Source organism: Bos taurus, chromosome 6 (genome assembly GCF_002263795.3).
Source record: "Bos taurus isolate L1 Dominette 01449 registration number 42190680 breed Hereford chromosome 6, ARS-UCD2.0, whole genome shotgun sequence".
Taxonomy (NCBI): Eukaryota; Metazoa; Chordata; class Mammalia; order Artiodactyla; family Bovidae; genus Bos; species Bos taurus.
Genome location: NC_037333.1, coordinates 97,259,997 through 97,284,050, shown reverse-complemented (window position 1 = coordinate 97,284,050; position 24,054 = coordinate 97,259,997). Strand labels below are relative to the sequence as shown.

The following is a 24,054-nucleotide window of genomic DNA, read 5'->3' as shown; positions in this document are numbered from 1 at the left end:
CCAGTTCCTCTAATTATCCAAGGCCTCATTCCATATCAACCCCAATAATGAGAAAGCTGCATTCTTAGAACCTATTGCCTTAGACAATGAATTATCAGGAGAATATTTGAGAGTTTATCTGTTGAGCTCCAAAATGTTAGGGCACAGAGCATTTTTTATTGAGATTTTGGTGGGAATCTTCCTTCCACTTATGCTTCTGTGCTACAAGGGCTGGCATGTTGTAAAATGCTCAATAACTATCATTTCTTTCAACTGGGTCTTGGATGGAAGTTACTGAGTAGACATTTTGTCTTTCACTTAAGTTCCCTAAAGAATCCCATTGATGGGATTGTTTGATTGAACCACAAATATTCAAAACCATCAATGATGACACTACATGTTCCTCATAGAACATTTTCTGGAGTATCTACAGAGATTACACAGGGAACAAATAATGCAGTTGCCTATACTCATTTCATAATTTTTTAAAATTTGACCCATGTAACTAAATATACCATCTATTTTTAAAATTAGATTTAAAAAATAAATAGATTATGTATAGCATGGAAAGCCAGTTTTCTAGAAGTAAAATTTGACTTGGGGAATCATTATTTTAAATGTTTTAAAAATACGTGTTTTGACCTGTGGGGTGGTGGTTTTTTTCAAAGAAGAAAAAAATCCTACTGTACTACTGTATATTTTTTAAATCAGTGGGCAGTGATTTGAGCAGTTTACATCTCTGACTTCCAACTGAAACAACCCAAATGGGTCTCCTTTAACCTATTAACTGTATGAAGGCCTTGACCAGGAATCTTCAAACACTGTTGCCTTTTAATGGGTCTCCAGATATGGCAAAAACTCATAAGTGTATTTTTCTTACTATAATGGGAGAGAAAAGGGAATTTCCTGGCAGTCCAGTAGTTAGAACTCCATGCTTCCCCTGCAGGGGTCACGGGTTCAACCCCCTTAACAATAATTGGCCATATTACAGAAAATGGACAATTCTGTAAGAATAGATGACAACCAGCATTGTTAGTTGTCCAGGCCAATGAAATCTTGACCTGCTTAGAACTGACCATGCTCAATAAGTAAATACACAGCCAGATTCTGGTCTCATTTCTTAATCTGGAGAACAGAGTTCAGGGTTTATGTCTGTAGAAACTTGACATTTCTCCTTTTATGGGTAACTTTCCTATTTTTTTCTTTTACTTTTCTCCAAAGCTTTTATGGAAAACAAATTCAAAAACTAAATTACCACTGCTTGTTCATTCATTGGTTCATCTTAGCAAATGTTTTGAAGTTTGAGGGTACTAGTCATTTCCCTTCTTTCCCTCAGAGTTCAAACCAATGGAGAATAGACACAAAGAGCTGGTGGAGATAAAGGATGTTGCTCTTTCTACAATCTGTTAGCCCACTCTTAGAACATCTCTTTACCTATTTCTTTCTCCTTCATGTGTTCCACTTGCCTGTATGTATTTTCTGAATGGGCCTCCACAGGTCATTATCTGTTCATCCCTTAGCTCACAAATGATGAAGAAATCCATAATGTCGGAACTTCCTTGACTTTTGGATTTGGCACGTTGACCTGCTGGATTCAGGCGGCATTGACACTCAAAGTCAACATCAAGAATGAAGGACGGAAGGTTGGAATTCCACGAGTTATTCTCTCAGCGTCTATCACTCTCTGCGTGGTCCTCTGTATCCTTTGAGTGTGAAAAGGGTCTCTGCCCGTGAGATTAAAACACGGATGACTTGTCCTTGTAGAAGATGAGAACACTGCCATTCTTAGTTACTTAGGATACTGTCAGATCATCTCAGAATGTTAGAAAAAACGAAAAGTAAAAGTAAAAACTGAAAACTCTCAGACCTCCTTTTCGTGCCAAAGAGGAGATGGAGAACTAAAAATAAAACAAGCACTGCCTGCTCAAAACTGTTTCAATCTGTAGGAATGGTGTCATGCATTCTCCTTATCACAAATGACATAAGGCTTCCTTTTGTGAAATAGACAGAATGCATAATCCAAGAGAGAATTGTGCTTTATTTCTTGCATCTTGACAATTTTTTTTCATTTGTGACTTTATCATGGCTCTGTTATTTCATTTAATTTATTAAACTGTAAAAATGAATTTCAAGAGACAAAAATACATTTCTAAACAAGTAAGCTTTTCTGGAAAAGAAATTCAAGAACTAGATTACCACGGCATGCACTGTTGTCCCAAATAATTTTGAGGTTTTGATGTGCTATTTCCCTTCCTCCCTTGGAGTCTGAACCAATGGAGAACAGTCACAAGGAGCCAAATGGGTGCCAAATGGGTGTGAAGAAATCAGCCTTTATTCCTAGTAAACTTGGAAAGGAGAATTGTGCAGGCCTCCTATCTCACACCTTAAAATTCAACTTATCCACCCAGTAACAAGTAGAGAAATCAGGGAAAGACAGAGAACAGCACTTCACTCAGTTGAACCCCGAACAGATTGCGGAAGGACTAGTCTAGGGTGGAGAACAGTGACCCCACCTACTATAGCAGAGCCCAGTGGAAGCAGGCCGGTTCCGAGCCCACCAATCAGATCAGTCAATCATTCCTAAGTGTTCATTCCAATAGGTCCTCTGGAAACCATGGAGAAGAAGGGAATAAGGTTCCTAGATGGCAAACTAAACTAACACTATTACAGCCTTCATGACTAGCCAGTATTTATTGGGCACTTATAATGTGCTAGACATTATTCTAAGCAACTTTAAATGTTTCTACGTTTTTAATCCTCACTTAACAAGAATAGTAACAGAGGTTAGTTACCCAAGATCACACATGGAATTGTGTCAGTTTGTTTTAAACTCAGGCTCAGTTCTTTTACTTAGAGTGGCTTTAAAATATGAAAACATTTAGTCTTCAAAGACATTCTTTAGTTAGTGGATTATTTAGAGGTGTTTATTTCTTCTTCCTTTCCAAACTGCCATTCAGTCATTTTAGGGGTTTTCTGAAGTTCTATGGTCACATTAGATAGAGAACATCAAAGGACTTGAAATTCAAGTAATCTGAGAAATACTAGTAATCTGAGTAAACAAGTCACAATTATTTTATGAGTAAACAGGTCAGAATTCTGCCAGTGTGAGATCTGAAGATGTATCCCTCCCCTATTAAGCAATAATAATATTGTTTTGGCAATATTTTGAACTGTCAGAAGAGTATGTGAAGGTTTTGAATTATTTTTAATTTTGAGCTTATACTAAACAATTCTGATCCATGTTATTTCTGAAGACTTGGAACCATTTCTTGGTTCCCTGATGAATGGATCCAAGTCTAGTCAGGAGAACAAAGTTTAGCTAAAGTAGTTCTCACGTACTTTTTTGCTCTCTAAAAATTACCCAAGATTTTAAGTCTAAGTTCTGAATGTAGAACTAATTCTAAAGGAACATTTCTGACTTTCTAAATAACTTTATTTAGTCCTTGACCTCTTAGCCTTTCCCTAGAGCATTGGTCCCCAACCTTTTTGGCACCAGGGACGTTTCATGGAAGACAGTTTTTCCATGGACTGGGGTGGTGGGGGAGAGGCTGATGGTTTCAGGATGTTTCTCATCAGTAGTGCCAAACCTAGATGCTTTGGACAGGCAGTTCACCATAGGGTTCATGCTCTCATGAGAATCTAACGCCTCCGCTGATCTGATAGGAGGTGGAGTTCAGGTGTAATGAGAGCAATGGGGAGCAGCTGTAAACAAAGATGACGCTTCGCTCCCTTGCCTGCCACTCACTTCTGTTGTGCAGCCCCGTTCCTAACAGGCTGTGGACCAGCAGCAGTCCATGACCTGGGGTTGCAAACTCCTGCAATCAAAAATATTGTGAACCTTTCTTCTTCCAAGCTCCTACCTTTATATATCCTGAAGTGTGTGTGTGTGTGTGTGTGTGTGTGTATACATATATGCATATACTTCATATATATTCAGGCATAGACATATCATCTGTTCCGTTGGTTTCTTAAGTTGCCTATTTTTATTTGGGCGCAAGTTTAAATGCAACACCAGGAATGAAACCAGCCTATATAATATTGTCTGAAAAACAATAATAAAAATTAGAGAGAGGAAGGAGTGCCACTTAAACATTGTTAGTAACATTGCAAAAACAAACACAGCTTATATGGATGTGGTTCACTATTTGGTAAGTACACATTGTTCCATAGTCATTTGCAGTGTCTTTTAAAAATATAACATTATTTTTCTGGCCAAAGAATTACTTTGGAATTATAAGTCTTTAGCTAGTCTCACAGTTTATTAGGTCGCCATGGAGAATAGTGGTCAAATGCATGGGCAAGGAGTCAGAGTTCTTGTGTTTGAGCCCCAGTTCCACCAGTTAATACGTGTGTTACCCATTTGGCCTCCATTTCCTTATGTTAAGGGCTTCCTTGATGGCTCAATAGGTAAAGAATCTGCCTGCAGTGCAAGAGACTTGGGTAGGAAATAGCAACCCACTCCAGTATTCTTGCCTGGAAAATTCCATGGACAAAGGAGCCTGGCAAACTGCAGTCCATGGAGTCGCAGAGTCAGATGAGACTGAGCGACAGAGGGCTGCAGTCCATGGGGTCTCAAAGAGTTGGACGCAACTGAGCATGCACACGTGCCCCTGTACTCCCTAATTTTTTAATTACTTATTTTTAATTGATAATGAATTAATTATAATTGCTTTCAACATTATGTTGGTTTCTGCCATACATCAACATGAATCAGCCATAGGTATACATATGTCCCCTCCTTCTTGAACCTCCCTCCCACCTCCCACCCCATCCCACCCCCTTGAGATTGTCACAGAGCCCCGGTTTGAGTTACCTGAGTCATACAGCAAATTCCCACCGGCTGTTTCTTTTACATACGGTGGTGTCGGCGTTTCCATGCTATTCTCTCCATTCGTCCCACCCTCTCCTTCCGCTTCCCCCGCTGTGTCCACAAGTCTGTTCCCTATGTCTGCGTCTCCTCTGCTGCCCTGAAAATAGGTTCATCAGTCTGTGCTCCCCATTTTAAACAAACTGAAGATAATAGGATGTTGTGAGGATCAAGCTAGGTGCTCCATGAAAGCACCTAGAAGCATGTCTGGCACAAAGGAAGGGCTGCATGACGTGGCCTCGTATTATTTATGTAGATAGAGTTCGGCTGGCGCTGGCAAGTTCTTTGGCTCTTTCTTGTAACCTGTCTCTGCCCAGAGAAGAGCCCAGCCTTAACGTGGCCGACAGAGGTACTTTCCTTGACCACTTCTCCCCAGACTTCATCCTCATGGCGCAAGGCATCCACATGTACGCCGCCAGGGTCCAGTGGGGCCTGGTCATGTGCTTCCTGTCTTACTTTGGCACATTTGCTGTGGAGTTCCGGCATTATCGCTATGAGATTGTTTGCTCCGAATACCAGGAGAACTTCCTAAGCTTCTCAGAAAGCCTGTCTGAAGCTTCCGAATATCAAACCGACCAGGTGTAACCCTTCAGCTTTTCCTTGCTGGGCAGGTGGGTGTGGCATCGAGGGAGGGGCCAGGACACACCCATAGGACTTGACACACAACCTCGTGACACACCACACACACACATTCGTGGCCACATTTGCCAAATGAGCTTTTCAGGGCGAGTTATTTAACGAAAAAGCACAAGCCCTGTGTGTCGAAACACATGCTGTTACACTGAAAATATAATGCACGACAGAGCAAGAAGCTTGTGCATGATCACGTCTTTTCCCCTCTCTCCCAACACCCGCGTTCTTATTGTCCTCTTCATGTACTCCAGCCACCGTGATCACCCTACCTTGGGTAGGGCAGGCCAAATGTGACGTGGGAACAATGCCAACTCCCAACGTTGCCTTCAGATCCAAAGGGCTTGGAACCAGCTCATGAGGAAATTGTGAATCTGGCTCTTGAATGGACCGAGTATCATTTACTTGGACAGGCACTGTATAGAGATGTGACCCCTCGTAACCTGTGGACGATGTGGGATCAAGGATGGAACTTTCCCAAAGAAACTCCCTTCATCGTCGTTCAGCGGTTGGCTGACCAGATTCGACACTATAAGCTGTGAGAGGGAAGTCCACCACGTGATTTGGACTTTCCTGTGACTGAGAAATATTCCCCAGTGTGAATATTTGCAGGACCAAGGTCTGCCAGGCATGGAGAGATGGGGGCAGCCAGGGTGTGGTTTCGTTTTTGCTTCTATAGTACGCTATGTTTGGTTTTTATTTTCTACTTCATGATTTGCCTTTTTTTTTTTTTTTCGTAAGTAACTACCATGGGTCTTTCGAGGTCTCATGGATAAAGAGGATGTAGACCAAATGCAAGAACTAAACTTGTCTGGGGTTTAACCATGATAAAGCGGGGAGGGGAAGGTCACCTGTAGGCTCAATTTTATGTTTGAAGCCAAGAAAATATTCACAGAAAAGCACAAAGGTAATAAAAAGAACTCCTTCTGGACATTTGTCAAAGATAGGAGTTTTAGAGCATCTTGTTGGAGGTTCAAATAAGAGGGGAGTTTCTCAAACGTACCTATCGCTTAAATTTTGTATTGGGGTGGGGGAGGTTAAGGGCTTTTCATACTCAGAATTTGTAGGAGCCAATTAGAAGGGTACCCTCCCCCCCAAAACAAATTGGTTCAGCTGGTCCCCTACAACCCAGCATGGAGTTTCCACCTGCAAAGAGTTTAGAACTCTAACTGTAGGCCTGGGCTTTATAGAGGCTGTGTTTCATAAAAATGAGCAGAATTCTAAATTCAAAATGTCTTGGAGTGGGCCAAGCTGACGCTGTGAGTGCACTTTGTTTCAAGAAATCCCCAAATTCACTTCGCAGGGACTTGAGATTTCAAGGACTATAATGTGAACAATGTTTTTTAATTCAACACAAACTCTGAGCTTCTTGAGGAGGGGGTTCAATGACTTTTCACTTCTGTATTTATCCCCACTTCTTAGCACAGTGCCTGGCACACATTAGGTGCTCAACCAACGTCTGCTGACTAGAATTCCTGGTAATTTAGAGTAGGAAAAGGGTGTATCAGAGAAAGACTCAAAGATGAATGAGAGAGAAGATGACCATTTCCTGCAAGATAGATGGAAGGAATCATGAGGTGGGGGAGGGAGAATACCTCTAACAGCCAAGTAAAATGTGAGAAAAAGAGTGTTCTCCTATTAGAAAGGCATCTTACTGTAAATAGTCCAAGGGGACATTTGTTATTTTTGAATACTGCTTTGGAGGTTTTTTTTCATTTTTATATTTTAAAAATTTTATCAAGGAACAAAGATTTATGAAGTTTTCTTTTACTCTACACAATCCAAGTTAAATAGCTTTTGGTGATGCACTGTACACTTTTTAAGAGTATATCTAATAGCACATTTTAACAGAATCAAGCAATGACTGGCATTATTCATTGAGATCTAATCGCTAAATAAAATTCTTTTATGCAGAATTGTGATTTTTTTTTTTTTTTGGCCTCTTCAAAGAACATTTCTTCTCTAATACTGAAACATAGGTAAACCCAATGAGACATTATGTTGAAAATGAACTTCAGTGTTACACCGATAGCATATTTCTAGGGTGTTTGGGAACACTAACAACCAAGTCTCAGATTCTCCAGACACCAACTGAGTGTCCTACGATTCAGTTCAATTCTGACACTACCCAACATTATTGCCAGACTCCACCAGCTTAAAGGCTCAGTCCCACAAAACTGCCCTCACTTCCTATGCTGGTCACAAGCATCAGGTCCCCAGATTACCTTAGGTTCAACCTGGTCATAAAATTGGAGGGTTCCCGCAACTCCCTACCCCTCCCTTCAGTGGTTTCCTGAGAACAGCTCACAGAACTTGGGAAGACAGTTTACTTCAATTTGCTGGTTTACCATAAAAGATATCGCTTGGGTTTTCCCGGTGGCACTGTGGATAGGAATCTGCCTACGAACACAGGGGACACAAGTTCGATCCTGCGTCCAGGAAGATTCCACATGCCTCGGAGCAACTAAGCCTGTATGCCACAACTACTGAGCCCGTGTGCTGCAACTGCTGAAGCCTGTGTGCCTGGAGCCTGGAGCCTGTGCTCTGCAACACGGGAAGCCACTGCGATGAGAAGGCCGTGCATCACGACGACAGTAAATCCCTAGGTGCAGCAACAAAGACCCAGTGCTACCAAAGATAAATAAATCAATTTCTTAAGAAAAGCTATAGCTTCAGAACAGCCAAGTGGACGAAATGCACAGGACAAGGAAATCGAGGGACGCAGGGGCACGCCATCCTCCCAGGGTTCAGTGTGCTCACCAACACAGGGCTCTCTGAATCCCAACTGCTGAAGAGGGTATAGACCTTCCCCTCCAGCCCCCTCCCCCACCCCTGCCTGGAGGTCCGGCAGGACATCTGGCCACTTCGTCTTCCTGGTGACCAGCTTCACCCTGAGGCCATCTAGAGGCCCCACCCATAGTCATCTCATGAGCATAAACTCAAGTGTGATCAAAGGGGCTCATTATGAAAAACAAAAGCTCCCCCTATCACTTGGAAAATTCCAAGAGTTTTAGGAGCTTTTGGCAGGAACCAAAGACAAAGACCAAATAAAATTTTGTATCAGAGCACACAGACCCATGAAGATCCAGATGACAGAACCTCCTAGGAGTTAAGGACCACAGTATTCATCTAGGAGGACAAGACCAGGGAGCCTGCATTTGGAGTGAGCATTCTTGAGCTAATGCAGACGACCCAGAGAACACAATAGGAGATACGCTGCACTGCGTTTCTGGTAGTCCAGCTAAGTCTCTTGAAAAGTGCCCTTCCTGGTTAGGAGAGAAATATTTCAAAAACAACATTCGAGGTTCAATAGTTTTTGATTCAATGGAGAACTGACAGTGAGGTCAAGTTGTGTTACCTGTGTTATTTATTGGATTTTCTTTGCACATGGTATGGAAAAGCAGAACTTGCATATCCTGAAATTTGCACTTTGCTGGTTATCGTGGAGACTGGTACATCACTGCTTATTTTTGTCCTTAGGCACTGTGTCAGGATGAATTAGGTTTTTGCCTTCCCAAAATAAAACTAACGAAACTAAAGTTTATTTTTCATACTAGCTGTCTATCCTGGATGAGCAAGGAGGCTCTGCTCATCATTATGACTCAAATACTGGCTGATAGAAGTTTCATCTTTTTTTTTCCCCTAGCCACAACCACAGACCATGTGGGATCTTAGTTTCTCGACCAGGGATCGAACTCAAGCCCTCCTGCTGTGGAATCGTAGAGCCCTAACCACTGGGCTGCCAGGGAACCTCTAAGTCTTCATCTTAACACTTGTTTCCATAGCTGCTGACAGCCAAGAAGATGTGGGAGACTGCTCAGTGGTCTTAAAACCACTATGAAAGGACAAACATCACTTAGCTTACATTTCACTGGTGAGGGCAAATCACCATAGCCAAGGGTGGCTCTCTGGCCATGTGCCCAGAGTGGGAGAAGCCTTTGTCAACAACCTTGTGACTTACTGCCAGGATTCATATTTAGGTTTTTTAGGGGGGTTGGAGGTGGAATGTTATTGATTTACTTTTATTGAAATCTAACTGATTCACATTAAGTTTTAAAGACTTTTTGAGTTACTGTCCTTCCTTTGAAATGGGAGAATTGTTAGAGAACTCATCAACAGGAACTTCCCTGGTGGTCTAATGGCTAAGACTCCACGCTCCCAATGCAGGGGGCCCGGGTTTGATTCCTGGTCAGGGAACAAGATGCCACACACTGCCACTGAGAGTTTGCATGCCACAACTAAAGATCCCACATGCCACAACCAAGATGAGAGATCTTGCAGGCCGCAACTAAGACACCATGCAGCCAAAAAAAAAAAAAAAGAAACTCATCATCATCCAGAAATGGAGGAAGGAGGCGAACTGTGGGGTTGGGTTAAACACCTAATTACAAGTGTGAAGAACCATCTAAACAGCAGCTAAATGACAGAAGTGCAAGTCCACCAAGTCTAAGGACTCTCAGCCACATTTACAACGTGTCATGTCCTCCAAAGTAGTGGGAAGTTTGGAGAAAGAGAACTCCACTTATGAAACAAGTTGATTTTCACATGGTATAGTAAAGCAAAACCTGCATATCCTGAAATTTGCAATTTGCTAGTTATTGTGGCGACGATAACTAGTTCTCTATCTGTTCAGATTCCCTATTAACATTCCTCAAAGTGAGGGTTCCAAGAAACAGCAAACATCCGTATCTGAAGTGCAAGGGAAGGTGAGTGAGAAGGTTAGGTCCATCACTGGAAAAGCAAAGATCTTTTCATTAGCATAAATATTCTTTTATTTCTCCTATCTTAAAAAGTAAACAAGGACTTCCCTGGTGGTCCAGTGGTTAAGAATCCACCTGCCAATGTAGGGAATATGAGTTCGATCCCTGGTCCGGGAAGATCCCACATGCTGCGGAGCAACTGAGCCCATGCACTGCAACTACTGAGCCACTGTGCCCTAGAGCCACGCTCTGCAGCAAGAGAAGCCACCAGAGCGAGAAGGCCGTGCACCAAAACCAGAGGAGCCCGGATGGCTGCAACTGGAGAAAGCCCCCAGGCAGCAATGAAGACCCACTCAGTCATAAATACATAAATAAATTTTAAAGCAAACAAAAGAAACAACAAGAAGTCCATATTTGCTGTTCCCAGCCCCTCTCCCACTTCTTTTTTTAAAAAATTTATTGAAATAGTTGATTTACATGTTGTGTTAATTTCTGCTGTACAGCAAAGTGACTCAGTTATCCATATATGTATATATTTTTCATATTCTTTTCCATTACGGTTTATCACAGGATACTGAATATAGTTCCCTGTGTTACACAGTAGGACCAGTTCTTTGCTGAACCCACTCCACTAAGCTGTTGCTTGTACCACTTCACTGGACCTGCTTTCCTCAAGTTCTCCTTGTCATGTTGTAGACACAGTTCATTCTTTTAATATTTTACATAGCTTCACAACTGGATCACCCACACTTTCTTTATGTGGCTTCCAGAACATCACACTCTTAGTCTCCTTCCTGTTCCTGTCCATTCCTCAGTCTCCTTTCCTGGGCCGCCTTCTCCCAGACATCCTGACATTGGATGACCATCCTAACGCTGGTTCCGTGGCTTGGGCCTCGGAACTGTTCCTTCTCATCTATGCTCCTGCTCTTGGTGACTTCGTCCAGTCTTCTAGTTTGAACTGTTGCCATCTACTCACCTCTTGCAGCTTCTCCAGCCCAGACCTTTATCCTAAATGCCAGGCCTATATATTCAACTACCTTTGTGGCATCTCCCCTCAAGGGCACCTCAAGTTTAACAGTCCTGATCTGATCCCTTTAAAGTCATTCCTCCAGGCATGTTCCCATATTAGTTAAAGACAACTCATCTTCGAGTTGCCAGACTGAAACCTTGAAGTCATTCTTATCTCTTCCTTCTCTCACACCCATATCTGTCAGCAAATTCATTCTGCTTTATCTCCAAATTATAGTAGAGTTTATCCCCTGCTACCATCTGGTCCAAACCACTTCCATCTCTCCTGGATTTTTATAATAGCCTACAAAAACTAGTTTCTCTGCCTTTTCATTTGCTCCCTTCAGACCGTCCTCCACACTGCATTCAAAACAATCTTAGATCATCACACTCCACTTAAAATCCTCCAATGGCTTCTCTTTTACTTAGACTAAAAGCCCAACTCACTGAAATGCCCTACAAAGGCCAATAGGACCTGCCTTCTCACCTTAAAAAAAAAAAAAATTTTTGGTTGCAAGCCAGGTCTTCGTTGCAGCACCTGAGATCTTTATTGCCACATGAGGGATTAGTTATGGGGTGTAAGATCCAATTCCCTGACCAGGGATGGAACCCAGGCCCCCTGCATTGGGAGCATGAAGTCTTAACTGCTAGACCACCAGGGAAGTCCTTGCCTCTCTACTTTTCATTCTCTCTGATCTAGTCCCTCTGACTCCATATGTTCCCCTAAGAGCCAGGCATGCTCTGACCTCGGGACCTTTGCATTTGTTAAAACCTCCAACTTGACAGTCTTCCCCCACCTTCTTCACCTCCTCAAGTGTTACTTTCTCACTGGGGCCCCTCTGGCCTCTAGAATTCACCCCCTTCGAGTCCATTCCAGCTCCTCAAGTGTTACTTTCTCACTGGGGCCCCTCAGGCCTCTAGGATTCACCGCCTTCGAGTCCATTCCAGCACCGTCACTCTTTTCAGCTTTATTTTGCTCCACAGCATTTTTTAAAAAACATGGTCCTATAATTATGAAAATGTTTACATGCATAACACTAACACATTTTACTTATCTTATTAGTGTATCCTCTCTACCCTACAAGGCAAGCCCCGTGAGGGCAGGGATTTTTGCCTGTCACATACCTGGTTCCTAGAACAGTGCCTGGCACACAGTTAAGTGCTTAGCAAGTATTTTTTAAGTAAGTGGCTGTTAGCGACAACTCTGCCCCCTCCTTTAGTTTTATTTTCATTCTTCTTTTTCTTTTTTTAATATTTAGTCTTGTAAATACGAGCTACTCAGTGTTCACTTAGGAAACAATGGTAACAGGGTCAGATTTCAGAGGATACAACTGTTCCTCCATTTCTCATAGCAAACAGCTTTCCTGTGTCTTAAGGAGGAAATTCCAGATTATAAAAAGGGTTATTTCTTATGATGTCTGCAGCAAGTAGGACACATTAAATACTCAGGTTCTAATTAGGACCTGAAGTAATCTTCATGCAAGCTCTGTGTCAGAACCTGATTTTCTCTTTTGGAGCTTCAAAAATAAAATCACTATTTTTGGATAACTGGGTACTTACCTGAAGAAAATTGAATCTATTTCATGGCTTTAAGACAGGAAGCTGAGATGAGCCTGCAAGTCATACTCAGATTAAAAAAAAAATTTTATTCCCCCCCACCACACACACTGTATGGCATGTGGGATTTTAATTCCCTTGACAGGGATTGAACCCAAAATCCCTTCATTGGAAGAATGGAGTCTTAACCACTGGACTGCCAGGGAAGTCCCATACTCAGATTTTTTAAATGTAGCTCGTCAAAAACTCTCCTTACAGATACTGTTTGGGTCAAGATAAAGAAAAGGGTATAAGCTAGAACTAAGAGATTTATTTAACAGTCGACACCTAACACCTCTAGATGTCTGTAAACCAAGTTTAGATTTGTAGCCAAGGTCATTCAGAGAGGCTGGAGAAAAAGCGCTTGGATTAAACACAGGAACCAAGTAGATCCAGGGATTAGAAGCACTCCAGAGATTTCCCCAGTAGTCTAGTTACAGCTCCAAGCTTCTACTGCCTGGGGTCCAGTTTCTATCCCTGGTCAAGGGGCTAAAATCCCACAAGTCACAGGGTGCAACAAAAATAAATAAATGTTTGTCTTTAACTTAACTTAAAAAGAAGTACTCCAGAGACTACCCACTGATTTGCTTCTCAAATAGCCCTGGAGGCGCTTTCTCAAAATACAGCAGACTTCCACATACTGTCTATTAGTATTACCATCACTTGCCCCTGGAAAGCTTTAAAGCCTACCCTTTTCTAGCATGAAACCTGAAAGCCTGATGCCTATTATTACTGGGTGTCTATTTCCATCTCATTGCATTGTATTCTGTAGGTAACAATGAACTCCTGGAATTTCAAGCACAGACTGTTAGGAATGGAAAGAACAAATTTGTGAGGCGCTATGAAAAAGACAGCGGGTGTGATTTGTTACTCCAGGAGGGTGAAGTGTTAGTCGCTCAGTTGTGTCCAACTCTTTGTGGCCCCACCAGGCTCCTCTGTCCATGGGATTCTCCAGGCAAGAATACTGGACTGGGTTGCCATTCCCTTCTCCAGGGGATCTTCCTGACCCAGGGATTAAACCCGGGTCTCCTGCATTGCAGGCAGATTATTTACCATCTGAACCACCAGGAAAGCCCCAGGAGGGTAAAAGGAAAGGAAAAAATAAAGACATTCTGAGGTTTCAAGCCTGGATGATTGGGGAGGTGGGGACACTGCGAAAATGGAGGAAGACAAGAGAGGCTGCTGTTTGGAGGGAGGAAAAGGAATCTGTGTTATAATCCTGCTGGTCATCCCCTTCCCCCAACCTCCCCAATCTCCTACACTTTTGAACACGGGCCCTTTAAATCCATCTGCACAGAAAGGGACAAGTTGTCTGTCCACTGCTTGATACCCTATGACTCACTTCGTGAATTTCCAGTTACTGTGGCTGCCTAGCAAATTACTGCAAAATGCAGTGGCATAAAAACAACTGTGTATTATGCTCACAGATTCTGCGGGTCAGACAGGGCACAGCAGGGACAGCTCATTTCTGCTCCATGAGGTCTGAGGTCTCAGCTGGAAGCCTTGAGGGCTGAAGGCTCAAAGCCTCTGAAGGCTGGTTTATTCATATGTCTGCAGATTGAGGCTGGCTGTCAGCTTGGGACCTTTTTTTGAAAATATTTACTTGGTTGAACTGGGTCTTAGTTTATTTATTATTATTTATTTGGGCTTCCCTGTTGGCTCAGAAGGTAAAGAATCTGCTTACAACTTGGGAGACCCAGCTTTGATCCCTGGGTCGGAAACATCCCCTGGAGAAGGCAATAGCAACCCACTCTGGTATTCTTGCCTGGAGAATCCCATGGACACAGGAGCCTGGTGGGCTATAGTTCATGGGGTCACAAAGAGTGACTACCACTTTCACTTTATTTGACATGAAGGCTCTTTAGTTGTGGCATGTGAATTCTTAGTTGCAGATATGGGATCTAGTTCCCTGACCAGGGATTGAACCCAGGTCCCCTGTATTGAGAGCTTCGAGTCTTAGCTGCTTGACCACCAGGGCAGTCCCAGCTTGGGGCCTCCTTTCCTCTCCCCGGGAGCCTCTCTACCTGGGCTAATTTGGGCTCTCACAGCATGGTGGCTGGTTCCCCAAGGCAAGTGTCCAACCCCTAGCTCCTGAAGAAAAGGCTATAGAAGCTGTATTCTTCTCACAGTCTAGCCTGGAAAGTCCGAGTGTCACCTCTGTGGGCCTCTTTCGGTTGGAGCTGTCATAAGCTCCCGCCCAGACTCAAGGAGGGAACAAAGGTCGCCACCCTCTTAGTGGGAGGAGTGTCAACGTTATATTGTTAAAGACCATGGTGAGGTGACAGCAGTGAAAATGGAGGAGTAAGGGAAGGCTTCCTGGAGCAACAAAATAGTGTGTCTGACTCCAGACCAGATGGTTGTGTGTTTAAATCACGTTGGGGTCAACGTGTTATTTTTGGTATGACAGTATGGGGCTTCCATGATGGTTCACATGGTAAAGAATCTACCTGCAATGTGGGAAGATGCAGGTCCGATCCCTGGGTCGGGAAGATACCCCAGAGAAGGGCATGGCAACCCCCTCCAGTATTCTTGCCTGGAGAATCCCATGGTCAGGGGAGCCTAGCGGGCTACAGTCCATGGGGTCATAAAGAGTCAGACATGACTGAGCAACTAACACACAAGGAACCTCAAGTCTTTCCCTCCAAGGGATTTCCCTGGTGGTCCAGTGGCTAAGATTCCAAGCTTGCAGTGCAGGGGTCCCAGGTTCGATCCCTCCTCAGAGATCTAGATCCCTCATGCTGCAACTAAGAATTCATGTGCCGCAACTAAGAATTCACATGCCGCACCTAACACCCAGTGCAGCCAAATAAACACGTTAATTAATTACAAAACAAGTCCTTCCCTCCAAGGAAGCACAAATAGACTGGCAAAACCTGTCAGAATCAACTTTTTCAAAATCCTGGAAAGTAAGTAAAAGCTTGCAGCAGCCCAGAGGGAAAGGCGTAAGGCAAGAACAGCTGAGTCTCAGTAAAAACAGAGAGCCTGGTGGTGTCTTAACTCTCTCTGGTCCCAGCCCTGCTCCCAGGCTCAAGGGTGGCCTTGACAGTAACAGCCTGTATTTCTGGTACAGGTAAGAGCAGAAAAATGGACCCCATTTGTTGAGAATTGTGGCTGTTCGCTTTGAGCTATGTGTTAGTTCAAGCAGCAGTTTTAAAAAAAAAAGCATAGGCTGCTTGTTGAAGTTTATTTTTTCACAGTCTGGAGGCTGGCAAGTCCAAGATCAAGGTTCTGGCCAATTCAGTTTTTGGTGAGGGCTCTCTGGGGTCTCTTCCTCCTCTTATAAGGACATAAATGCCACTGGATTAGGGCCCCACTCTGTGTGTGTGTGTGTGTTAGTCGCTCAGTTGTGTCTGACTCTTTTCAACTCCATGGACTGTAACCCACCAGACTACTCTGTCTATGGGATTCTCCAAGCAAGAATACTGGAGTGGATAGCCATTCCCTTCTCTAAAGGATCTTCCCAACCTAGGGATCGAACCAGGGTCTCTTGTGTTGCAGGCAGATTCTTTACTGACTGAGCCACTAGGGAAGCCCAGGGCCTCATCCTGATGACTTGATCTAACCTTCAGTTTCAGTTCAGTTCAGTCACTCAGTCGTGTCCAACTCTTCGTGACCCCATGAACTGCAGCACGCCAGGCCTCCCTGTCCAGCCAACTCCCAGAGTTTACTCAAACTCATGTCCATTGAGTTGGTGATACCATTCAGCCATCTCATCCTCTGTCGTCCCCTTTTCCTCCTGCCCCTAATCTTTTCCAGCATCAGGGTCTTTGAAATGAGTCAGTTCTTCACATCAGGTGTTGGAGTATTGGAGTTTCAGCTTCAGCATCAGTCCTTCCAATGAATATTCAGGACTGATTTCCTTTAGGATGGACTGGTTGGATCTCCTTGCAGTCCAAGGGACTCTCAAGTCTTCTCCAACACCCCAGTTCAAAAGCATCAATTCTTCGGTGCTCAGCTTTCTTTAGAGTCCAACTCTCACATCCATACATGACTACTGGAAAAACCATGGTTTTGACTAGACAGATCTTTGTTGGCAAAGTATTGTCTCTGCTTTTTAATATGCTGTGTAGGTTGGTCATAACTTTTCTTCCAAGGAGCAAGTGTCTTTTTTAATTTCATGGCTGTAGTCAATTACCTCCTAAAGTTCCCATCTCCAAAGAAAGTCACAATGAAAGTCAGGACTTTAACATATGAATCTGAGAGGGGTTGGAGGGGGCAGGCAGAGGGCATAGAAACACAGTTCAGTCCATGACAACCATCTGGTGGCTTCTTGGGGGACTGGCTCAAAGCATTCGCCTTTATCTTGCCTAACTAAGAATTCCGCCAGGGTTGAGGCAGCTACCCTACCCAAGGGCAACTGTCAAAAATGTCCCTGGTGGTGCAGTGGATAGGAATCTGCCTTCCAATGCAGGTTTGATCCCTGGTCTGGGAAGAGTCCACATGCCTTGGAGCAATCAGGCGCCTGTGCCACAACTACTGAGCCCAAGTGCTGCAACTACTGAAGCCCTTGTGCCTAGAGCCCGTGCTCTGCAACAAGAGAAGACATTGCAATGGAAGCCCATACTCTGCAACAAAGAGGAGCCCCGGCTTGCCATGACTAGAGAAAGTCCACCCTAAAACCAACGAAGACACAGTGCAGCCAAAAATAAATAATAGATTAAAAAAAAAAAAAGTTTAAAGTCCGTGGATTAGGCACGGCTACCCGGAGTACTGTAGAACAACCGGGACTAATGACAGACTGACTAAAAAGCTTGAGAGGAAAGAGTGGAGAATGAGATACTTTGGCAAATAAGTGCTGTGAAAAGTTCTGACACGTTCCTGGTGTTAGGGGTTGACTTGTGTTTCCCCAAAAAGATCTGTTGGAGTCCTAATCCCCAACAGCTCGGGACGTGACCTTATTTAGAAACAGAATTGTTGCAGATGCAGTCAGTCAAGATGAGGTCATCCTGGAGTAGGGTCGGCCCCTAATCCCATCTCCTGGAAGTCAGTCTGTGAAGACACAGACACACAGGGAGAAAGCCACTGGAGGCGGACAGAGATCAGAGTGATGCCTCTGCACGCCAAGTAACGCTGAGCATCGGCAGCTGTCAGGAGAAGTGAGAGACAAGGGGCAGATTCTCCTTTGGTGCCTCCAGAAGGAACCAACTCTGCCGACACCTTCATTTCAGAGTTTTGGCATCCAGAACTGTGAGAGAATAAACTTCTGTTGCTTTAAGCCACCCAATCTGCGGTTCTTTGGAGCCCTAGGAAACTAATACAATATTGTTGCTGTTTAGTTGCTAAGTTGTGTCTGACTCTTTTGCAACCCCATGGACTGTAGCCCACCATGGGATTTCCCAGGCAAGAATACTGGACTGGGTTGCTATTTCCTTCTCCAGGGGATCTTCCCAACCCAGGGATCGAACCCAGGGCTCCTGTCGCATCCCCTGCACTGAAGGCAGATTCTTTCCCACTGAGCCATTAAAAGAAAATATAAATATATTTGTTGTTTGTAACTCCTTTTTTCCCCTCATACCTGGTTTAAAAGACAACTGCATAAAGATATGATTATAAATCTATGTCCATGGGCACACAATAAAGATGTAATTTGTGACAACAATATAGCAGAGGGATGGCAGAGAATAGAGTTATATATGAGCAGAGTTTTATATCTATTAAAATTAAGGTAGTGCTAATTAGAAATGGATTGTTGTAAGATGTTAATTATAACCACCCAGAGAAACCACTAGGAAAATACAATAACTCAAGAACATAATGTAAAAGAAACAACAAGGGAATTAAAATGGCATACTAGAAAATACGTATTTAACACAAAGGAAGGCAATACTGGAGGGCTGAGGAACAAAAAAGATACAAGAAATGCAGAAATGAATTCTGAAGAATATAGCGCAGTATTGTTGACCATAATCACAATGTTATGTGTCAGATCTCCAGAACTTATTCATCTTCTAATTACAAGTTTGCACCCAACAGAAAAACGACAGAAGAAAGTCCTTACCAGTAATTACATGGAATGTGGAGAACTGAACTTCAATCAAAAAGCAGAGACTGGCAGAATGGATTTTTGACATACAACCCATGATACGCTATCTGCACAAAACACATTTTCGATGCAAAGGTAAAAACAGATTGAACATAAAGGATGAAAAAAGACATGCCATGTAAACAGTAACCAAAACAGGACTGGAGTGGCTACACCAGCATCAGGTAACACAGAGGTTCAGACAAAAACTGTTACAAGGGACCAAGAGGTTCACTCGCTGTAATGAAGAGCCAATCCAGCAAGGAGCTTATAAACAGATAGAGACCTAACACAGAGCACCAAAGTAAATGAAGCAAAAACAGACAATGAAAGGAAGAAATGGTTCAACAATAATAGATGGAGAACTGAATACTCCACACTCAAAAATGGAAAAAACAATCAGAAGGCTCAATACTATACAGCAGTTAGACCCAGTGAACATCCACAGAGCACTCAGTCCACCCAACAGTGGCAGAAAACAACACTCTTCAGGGCACAGAGAACGTTCTCCTGGACAGACCATATGTTAGGCCACAAAACAAGTCTCAATAAATTTTAAAAGATCAAAATCATTCTAAGTTCTCCAAGTATAATGGAATGAAATAAGACATCAGTAACAGAAGGAAATTTAGACAATTCACAAGTATGTGGAAATTCAACAACACACTCTTAAACGATCAATAAGTCAAAGAAGAAATCACAAGGGAAACTAGAAAATACTTTGAGATGAAGGAAAATGAGAACGCAAGATACCCAAACCTACAGGATGCAGTGAAAGCAGTATTCAGAGGGAAATTCACAGCTATAAATAACTACATTTAAAAAAAAAAGAAAGATCTCAAAGCAGTAACCTAACTATTCACCTTAAGGAACTAGAAAAAGAAGAGCAAACTAAACCCAATACAAGCAGAAGAAAGGAAATAATGACGATTAGAGTGAAGATAAAACAGAGAATTAAAATACCCCAAAGTTTGTTCTTTGAAAAGATCCACAAAGTTGGTAAATCTTTAGACCTCATATTCTCTCTTCAGCTTAAACTAATCTTACTTAAAAAAAAATTTATTTATTTTTGCTGTGTTGGGGCCTTCATTGCAGCACATGGGCTTAGTCACCCTTTGGCATGTGGGATCTCAGTTCCCCAACCCCAGATTGAACCTGCATCCCCTGCCTTGGGAGGCAGATTCTTAACCACTGGGCCACCAGGGAAGTCCCTGAATTCATCTTAGTTTTATTCCTACTACTGCCCTGAGACTGCATTTGTCTAATCCTAGTACCACTGCTATTCTCAACTGACTTGCTTACCAGCACTTGACACATTTGAGCACTCTCTTCTTCATTTGGCTCACACGTCACTCCCCTGACTTTCCTTCCTCCATGCCCAATCCTTTTCCAACTCCTTTGCTGACTTCTCTCCTTAGCTTGATCTGTAACATTAGAGCCCAGGGGCTCGGTCTAGACTTTCTATCAACATTCTTCTTATGTGTTATATTTTTAAAGGATAAATGACTTGGGTTTTGATAGCATCTTCAGAATGAACTCACTAACCTGATTTTCAGCCAAGGCAAGGCCCTCAATTCTAGGCTTAAATTCAACTGCTTTTTGGTCATGTCTACACTGGCATTTCACACTTTACATGCTACAACTCCTCAAGCTAAAAAATAGAAAAGTTTTTCTTCCAAATCCAATCAATAAACATGTGCTATCATTGTTGCCTCTAAAACATACTCTCAATGTGTCCACTTCCATCTATTTCCACTCCTGCCATCCCAAGCCAAGCCACCACCATCCTTTACTTGTATTACCACAATAATCTTGTCTTAGATCCAGCAAACTGTCTCTCTCAAGCACCATTTTATTCACAAACTGGAGACATTATAAACCTAAAAACATGTCCCAGACACCCTAATGTGTAGGAGCTCTAGGTTAGAATTAGATACTGTCCATTAAATGTACTAGCACCAAGTTAATAAAGAGAAGCAAGACCCAGAGGGAACCTTCCTATTGGTACTGCTGTTGGTAAGCAAGGTGACACAGTACCAGTTTGGAAGAAGCTGTAACAGGCAGACTTGGTATTCCAGTGCCTGGCCAGCCCTGAGCAGCCATGTCAGTGGTGGCAGGATTCTCAAACTCTGGACTCCACCACTGGGGGTTTCCTTCAACTCTGTAATCCAGCAGTACCACCCGCCACTACTCCTCCTCTAGTCCTTCCCACTGATTTCACAAATGTCTCACTCTGTGTTTTAAATCCCTCTCTGAATAAAATACCTAAAGCGGCTTCTGCCTTGGCATTCAACTCTGATACATCTATCTGGTTTTCCTGCATCCACTCTTGCCCACCTACGATCCATTCTCCATCCAACAGAGAATTCCCTTAAAAATGTAACTCACGTCATGCCATGTCCCATTTAAAATTCTCTGGGAGCTTCCCACCACCTGCAGAAAACAGCCCCAACTCCTTATTGTGGTACCAAGGCCTGATGATTTAGCTCCAACCCACTTCTCTGATGACATCCAGCCACTGGCCTGCTCTCAATTTCTGAAATAAGCCAAGCTCTGCCCTAGATATTTACGACATGCTATTCCATCTTCACGGAATAGTCTTCCTTCCAGTTTCTTACTTGTCTAGTCTTTCATGTTCAGATTAGATGTCACCTTCTTAGCATCCTCCTTGTAAAAAGCCACTGTGCGCTATTTTCTCTTCAGGGCATTTACTGGTGTCTAATTTTCTATCATTTATTGTTTATGGACTGCTGCCTCCAAAAATGAATGTACTGAGGCTTCCCTGGTGGTCCACTGGTTAAGAATCTGCCTTGTAATGCAGGGGACACCGGTTCCATCCCTGATCAGGGAAGATCCCACATGACTCTGGACAATAAAGCCCATGTGCCACAACTACTGAGCCTGGGCACCTAGAGCCCAGGAGCTGTAACTAGTGAAGTCTGTGTACCATAGAGCCTGTCCTCCACAAGAGAAGCCACCGCAATAAGAAGCCTGCACACCTCAACTAGAGTAGCCACTGCTTACTGAAACTAGAGAAAACCCTCTGGAAGCAATGAAGACCCAGCACAGCCAAACATCAATTAATTAAAGTTTTTTAAAAATGGATGTACCCTGAGAGTAGGGAGGGACTTTATGCCCTTACAGCACACTGTAGATGCTTAATAAATATTTGTATGAATAACCTGGGTAAAATCTGCAGAGTGAATTTTATTTCTGTTAGAGTGTCTCCAATGCTTTGGCAAAAACTACAAATTATTCTTAAACATGAGGTTGAAGATAACAGCAGTTTACCATCTAGGCACAGGTGGTGGGAATAACAAACTCTTCTACACATACTACATTCAACTTTGTACTCCAAGGATTTGTTTTGTTTTGTTACCCCAAACAAGTTCATTTTAACACTGCATCTAGAAAAAACAGTTATCTAAAATCACTGATTTTTTTTTTTTTAATGTGACTTAGGGAACAAAGAAGGAAGAGAAACATTAGTGGCTAGATTTCATTCAATATTACTGCTGTTTTTTCTCAAACTACTCTGACTTCCGTAATATCATGTTATGAATTTAAGGATAAATACTGACATGGATTTAAGGACAAATACACTTATTTTGTCTAGTCAAGGCTATGGTTTTTCCAGTGGTCGTGTATGGATGTGAGAGTTGGACCATAAAGAAAGCTGAGCGCCGAAGAATTGATGCTTTTGAACTGTGGTGTTGGAGAAGACTCTTGAGTGTCCCTTGGACTGCAAGGAGATTCAACCAGTCCATTCTAAAGGAGATCAGCCCTGGGTGTTCTTTGGAGGGAATGACACTAAAGCTGAAACTCCAGTACTTTGGCCACCTCATGCGAAGAGTTGACTCATTGGAAAAGACTCTGATGCTGGGAGGGATTGGGGGCAGGAGGAGAAGGCGACAACAGAGGATGAGATGGCTGGATGGCATCACCGACTGGATGGACGTGAGTCTGAGTGAACTCCGGGAGTTGGTGACGGACAGCGAGGCATGGCATGCTGTGATTCATGGGGTCGCAAAGAGTTGGACACGACTGAGCGACTGAACTGAACTGAACTGAACTGAACACTGATTTTGGGAGAAGGAAATGGCAATCCACTCCAGTGGTCTTGCCTGGAGAATCCCGTGGACTCACAAGGGCGGGACACACACGCGCACACACACACACACACGCACACACACACACACTCACACACACACACACACACACACACGTTCTCTCTCTTAACGCTAACTCCTAGCGCCATCTGCTGTTATCTCGGGAGGACACACTTGCTAGTCCCCAGAGAAACAGCACCATCTGCTGGACAAAGGCTGCCATGCACCTGTCTTGGTGAAAAGTCACTAGTTAAGCTTAGCAACTCAAGCCAGCCTTGCAGAAGGCCAAACAGGAAGCCCTGCTACCCAGAAGTGCTGATAAGATTAGAGAAGCCCTTTTGTGTGAGCCTTCTAAGAAACCAACTTTATCGACACAAGATTGACAATCCGTGCTCCTGTGGGAGGGAGCACAACTGGGCTTCGTGGCTCAGATAGTAAAGAATCTGTCAGCAAAGTGGAAGACCTGGATTTGATCCCTGGGTCAGGAAGATGCCCTGGAGAAAGGGAATGGCTACCCACTCCACTATTCTTGCCTGGAGAATTCCATAGACAGTGGAGCCTAGTGGGCTAGAGTCCATGCGATTGGATATGACTGAGCAACTAACACAAGGCAGATCTGGATTAACAGGAATAAAAAGAACCACAGCTTTAAGAGGCCTTTGTCCCCTGATATCTCTGCAGGCAAAAGTGAAAGTCAGTCAGGTGTGTCCAACTTTTTGTGACCCCCATGGACTATACAGTCCATGGAATTCTCCAGGCCAGAATATAGGAGTGGGCAGCCTATCCCTTTTCCAGGGGATCTTCCCAACCCAGGAATCGAACCAGGGTCTCCTGCATTGCAGGAGACCAACTGAGCTATCAAGGAAGCAGGCAAGATGCTTAGCAAATTTAATACCTTTGTCTCTTTCTGGAAATTCCAGAGGTGAGATTTTTCTCCTTTTTCTGTTACTAAGGATCATGATTGACTCCGACTCAGCTCCTAGCTCACTCCCCACTCTCAGGCATTTTTCTTCCTCAGAACCAGCCTATTTGATAACTCAAGTTCTTCTAAGATCCTTTTCCACCACATCAATTATGAATGCATTTCTTAGGACCTCAGAAAGATCCCACTCACCTTTTCCCCCACCCCCTTCCTTCCCAGCC

At 43.3% G+C, this 24,054-nt stretch overlaps 1 protein-coding gene across 3 annotated transcripts in view; it reads left to right on the top strand.

Moving 5' to 3' along the window:
- The window catches only part of TMEM150C (transmembrane protein 150C), a 111,900-nt gene extending 104,508 nt beyond the window's left edge, over nt 1–7,392 (top strand). Inside the window, exons 7-9 of one of the 3 annotated variants that reach the window (XM_024993304.2) lie at nt 1,500–1,677; nt 5,223–5,457; nt 5,731–7,392. In XM_024993304.2, coding sequence (XP_024849072.1) covers nt 1,500–1,677; nt 5,223–5,431 — 387 coding nt within the window. In that variant the 3' untranslated portion in view covers nt 5,432–5,457; nt 5,731–7,392. 3 annotated transcript variants of the gene reach the window in all.
- Nucleotides 7,393–24,054: the final 16,662 nt, after the last annotated feature.